Below are 5,000 nucleotides of genomic sequence, written 5' to 3'. Positions count from 1 at the left end.
TCAAGCCTTCAAGAAAAGGGATTTTTCTTCACGTCGACCAATGACAGAAGATGAAAGACTGTTTCGAAGTCTTGTGTGCCTTTGTGACAGAACTGAAATCTGTAGTATCCTGTGTCATGCAGGAAGACCATCAAAAACAGAAAACCATGTCCCTTCTGTAATCTGAAAGGATGTCATCATGGGACTGATTATTGATCCGAGATCGCAGGACTGACCTGAATAGAGGTGGGTAGAGATTGGAAAATGTTGTAGAGTTGAGAATAACCAAATCTGGTAACAATTAAAGGTCAAAACAAAACGTTTGCATGCTCGTCCAAATTTTGAAGGTGATTTAAGCAATTTAGATGGACTGCCAAATAAAGTACGTCAGACTATTTACCAAAAAGATAAACAAAGTTTTTGAAATGACTGCCAAAACATTTAAGTCTAATAAAAAAAAGTCCATACTGAGAGGGGGCGAAGGAGGGTGGTAGGAAAGTGTCTAAGGTGATCAAATGCAGTTGGTCACGTCCAGCTGAGGCACGTACTGGCTGTAGACGGAGGACGCTACTTGTTTGACGATGGCTGAACAATCCTTTCCACAGATGATCTTGAAAATCCTATGGGACGTCACGTTGTCCACAAAGGTGAGTAGCAGCCCTTGTTGGTAAAGGTCTCCCTGTAACAGTAACACACAAAGCCGAACGTCCCTCCTCGAGCGTGACTTCGTGCAGGGTGAAGTACCACTCTGTACTGCCTGTTGGTAACTGCTTGTTGAATTTATGCTTCGGCATGCTAAACACCTACCTGACGTCGTCAATGTTAGTTCTAACAACACGGCAGTGTCGCTGTTGTAGCTTGCCGGCCTCATGTGTCCACTGTCCATCTTGTCTCAGGTCTGGTTGTGGTGGTTGGCTGAGAGGAGGGCACGGCTTAGCAGGTTGCACACTCGGTTGAGTGGTTACCTTCCTCTTGCCAACGGCACCCTGTCGGGCCTGTGACTCAATGAGGGCCACCCGTAAAATCGGTGGCCGCGCTGAAGTCACCGAAGTCGGAATTGGTGCGGGAATTCATGGAGGTCCTTCGAACATTGTTATGTTTAGTGGCTCCCAAGGCGCCGATGACCAATCAGTTGCAGAATGGTCTGGTGCCTTTTCCTTCGTCTTGGTCTTCTGGGATCCTGCTTTCAGCGACGAAGCAGGAGCCGCAGCCGGTGGTTTAGCCACCAGTTTTGCCCTCCCCACTCCGTGCCGCCTATGGCGCACATTTCCTCTTCCGCCACCTTCCTTTCTTCGGGACTCTGTTCCCGTACACTAGAATCACGGTAGCTGAGTACATGGCACGGTACTCTATCAGTTTACCGTAGCTACCAATTAGTCCCCCCCAGATGAGTGGAGTGGGGGGGGGGGGGGGGGGGGAGATTTTGAAGAAAACAAATTGCGAGGTCCGTCATCTTTGAAAGCTGAAAACTGAATGCTTGAGCGAATGGGTAGTGACTAATTCCGAGACAGGAGGGGGTTGAGACAGTTTGAGGTGGGGTGAAATCTGGAAACATTTAGTAAAGTTCAATAGTAACCATGTCTGGTCATAATTAAGACAAAAAAAAATAAAAAATTGACTGCTCATCCAAAGTTGAAGGTGATTGAAGCAATTTAGATAGACTGCCAAAAATAAAGGCTATCTCACTATTTACCCAAAAATAAACAAAGATAAAGTTTATGAAATGTCTGATTAAGTCTGATTAAGTTCATACTCAGGAAGGCGAAAGTTCACAAGGGGCACTTTACGGAGATGCTAAGAATTCTGACGGCCTGTGGTTGGTTATCACTGGCCGAAAGTCCCGGTCGCCTAAGTTGGTCACTACTTCTTGATACGCCGCCCCAAAGGTTTTCTTGAGTAGCCTGTGGATGGTGTTATTATCTAGATCCGGTCGGATGTAGGCCTGACTTCCTTCGCGGTTGGGAGGCGCTTGGCGGCGTGACTGGCTTCGTCTTGTTGACGGGACCACCTGTATAGTCTGTGGCCGCACCGGAATCGCCGAAGTAGAAGCATATGTCGGGATCCGCAGCGGCTCTTCACACATTGCTGTATTTGGATCCGCCACTGGCACGGTTGGCAAGTCTGAGGTGGATGGGGGTGGAGCCTCTTCCTTCACCTTGTTTGCAGGATCAGCGTTGGGCGACGAAACAGAAGGAGCCGCCGCCGGTGGTTTAGCCACCAGTTTTGCCACAATCCCCACCAACCCCGTGCCGCCCCTGGCGCACGTTTCCTCTTCTCCATCTTCGGTTCTTCGACTGCCGGTCGCTGTACACCGTACACCAAGGTCACGATTGCCCGAGACACGGAGTAGAGTTCTGTATGTTTCAATAAGCTCGAGAGAGCGCATAGTTACGTCTGTCCTCATCGTTTGAAAAAACTGGAGCGCAAGAGTAGAATGCAAGAGTAGAATGAATCAGCTCTCACAATGTAGAATGGATAAAATGAGGAATATTAAGCCAACAAGAACCCATTTTTATACTCCTGGGACAGCCCACGGTCAGACTAAGGACATCTGAATTAGACCTAGACCACAGCAGACCAGGTTAAGTAGGTCAGGGATACAGACCCTTTCTCAAGGCGGCAGTCTGTCACGCACCCGCTCGCCAAGGTCAAGCTCACATGGAGGTCGCGCACCTGCACCAAGGTGATTGTCTTCTAATACATACTAGGGCGAGACGTAGCCCAGTGGTAAAGCACTCGCTCGATGCTCGGTCGGTTGGGGATCGATCCCCGTTAATGGGCCCATTGGGCTGTTTCTCGCTCCAGCCAGTGCACCACAACTGGTATATCAAATGCTGTGGTATGTACTACCCTGTCTGTGGGATGGTGCATGTAAAATTTTCCTTGCTGCTAATCGAAAAGAGTAGCCCATGAAGTGTTGACAGCGGGTTTCCTCTCTTAGTATCGGTGTGGTCCTTAACCATGTCTGACGCCATATAGGCGTAATTATAATGTGTCCTTTCATTTTTTGTTCTAATACATACCAAGGTTAAGGTCTCGGGAAAGTAGGGCGAGGCGTAGCCCAGTAGAAAAGCCTATGCTGAAGCGAGGACGGTCTTGGATCAATCTTCGCTGGTGTGCCCATTGGGCTACTTCTCGTTCCCTTGCTGCCGACTGAAAATAGTAGCCCATAGAGTCACGACAGCGGGTTTCCTCTCTATTGCTATGATCCTTAACCATATGTCCGACGTCATATAACAGTAATTAAAATTTGTTTAGTGCGTTGTTAAATACATTTTTAGTTGTTTTGTAGTCTAAATATATAAATATCCTTACTTTGGGCTTTCCGAAACAGATGTCCTCGGATAAAGTTGTTTTCGTGGGCTGACGTAATAATGGCCAGATAGGAATTCATGACGTTACAATATACCTGAATGAAAATTAAAAAATATATTAGCGAATAAATATATTATATAAATAGCTGGATACGCCAAAGAATAAATACACAGATATGTAATTACACATCAGCACTAAAAACATATTGGCCATTAGGTGTTAAAGGTAAATGATGATCAACATAAATATACAACAAATAACAAATTACAAATGAAACATGGTTCAAAGTTGAAATTTGTTTTGTTTAACTTCACCACTGGGGCACAGTCATTTATTTAATCATCGGCTATTGAATGTCAAACATTTGGTAAGTTTGACGTATACTACCTGCTACATGTTTCCATTAGTAGCAAGGGATCTTTTATATGCACCATTCCACAGACTTTATAGTACATACCACGGTCTTTGATATATCAGTTGTGGTACACTGGCTGGAATGAGAAATAGTCCAATGAATTCACCAATGGGGGTCGATCCTTGACTGACTGCGCATCAGGCCTGTATCGATCGCAAAGGTGCCGACGAGTTCATTTAAAGACAATAACTTACTGTGCGAAACCATTCGAAGGTCAGATCAAATGGATGCGAAAATTGACCCAATAGAGCTCATAGAATGGAAACTAGATGAACAAGTGAGAAGCAAACTTACTGTGATACAAAACAGTGTGTGTACCTGTAACCGGTTCGGGTGGTGTGGGTTACGTGGTAGCGTTGCCTTGACAAGATATATTTCTAAGTGCAACTACTAGTTGATCAAAGGCTCCACACACCGATCGGCCAGATATTTATACAATAGATAAGCTTTGCATGTCAACACACAATTATCTTTGTTGACATAAATAACGCAATACTAAAAAGAGCAGGATCAACACATGATATAAATAACACTAGATTTATTTACATCAATACATTTGTATTCTTCTCTGTGCGACGTAAAGGTGCCCGAGACGAATTTATAATTAAACTAGACGGGAGATAATTCCTGGGGCGAAATCAAAAAGGGACGAATAGACGGACGTGGTAAATCAGTAACAAGTCTGTCTCGCGATTAACACGGCGTCCAAATATATAGTTTGATGACTGTAATAATTACGTCTATTTCTGTTATAGCCAGAAATAGGTTAAACAAAATATATTTTTTTGAAATTAATGTTAACTGAAGTTAATTTCCACGCCACAGGAGTTCTAATTACGAAACGGGATTTTGTAGTTTACTATGGCGCGAGCCGGTCAGGGCGGTTCCAAATAGTTTTCAGTCAAATAAAAGTCAAATTGTTTAAGATATTAATTTATGTAATCATTTTCAGTTAGATAATATTCCTATATGTCTTGTCCAACTAATTTTCAACTTAGTAAGACTGATTTTGTTTAGTTGTGATCTAAAATTAAATCAAGATTTGAAAAACACTTACATACCCGTCAATGCCGAAAACAGAACTCCTCTTGACGTCTGCTTCGACGGTTAGTTCAAAAAGTACAATATTATTTATTAATTTCTAACAGGATTACTTTTATTTTATAAAAGTAATCATTCTAAATAAAGGAAAGGTATTATTTTATTATTAATTTAATTTAACTTATAAAAGACAATACACACAACTGGTCACTTCCGGTTCGTTTACACACACAACCGGAGTTTGCCAATT

General features: G+C 43.4%; 1 protein-coding gene across 1 annotated transcript in view; it reads right to left on the bottom strand.

Annotated features, from left to right (window-relative positions):
• Positions 1-5,000, bottom strand: part of LOC121373420 (perlucin-like) — a 64,383-nt gene that overhangs the window by 2,215 nt on the left and 57,168 nt on the right. The window contains exon 3 of the mRNA XM_041500066.1: positions 3,295-3,388. Within this exon, the coding sequence (XP_041356000.1) occupies positions 3,295-3,388 (94 nt within the window). The remainder of the gene's footprint in view (positions 1-3,294; positions 3,389-5,000) is intronic.

The sequence above is a fragment of the Gigantopelta aegis genome, chromosome 5 (assembly GCF_016097555.1).
Source record: "Gigantopelta aegis isolate Gae_Host chromosome 5, Gae_host_genome, whole genome shotgun sequence".
Lineage (NCBI taxonomy): Eukaryota > Metazoa > Mollusca > Gastropoda > Neomphalida > Peltospiridae > Gigantopelta > Gigantopelta aegis.
Note: the sequence above shows the minus strand (reverse complement) of the source record. Positions and strands in the feature narration are given on the sequence as shown.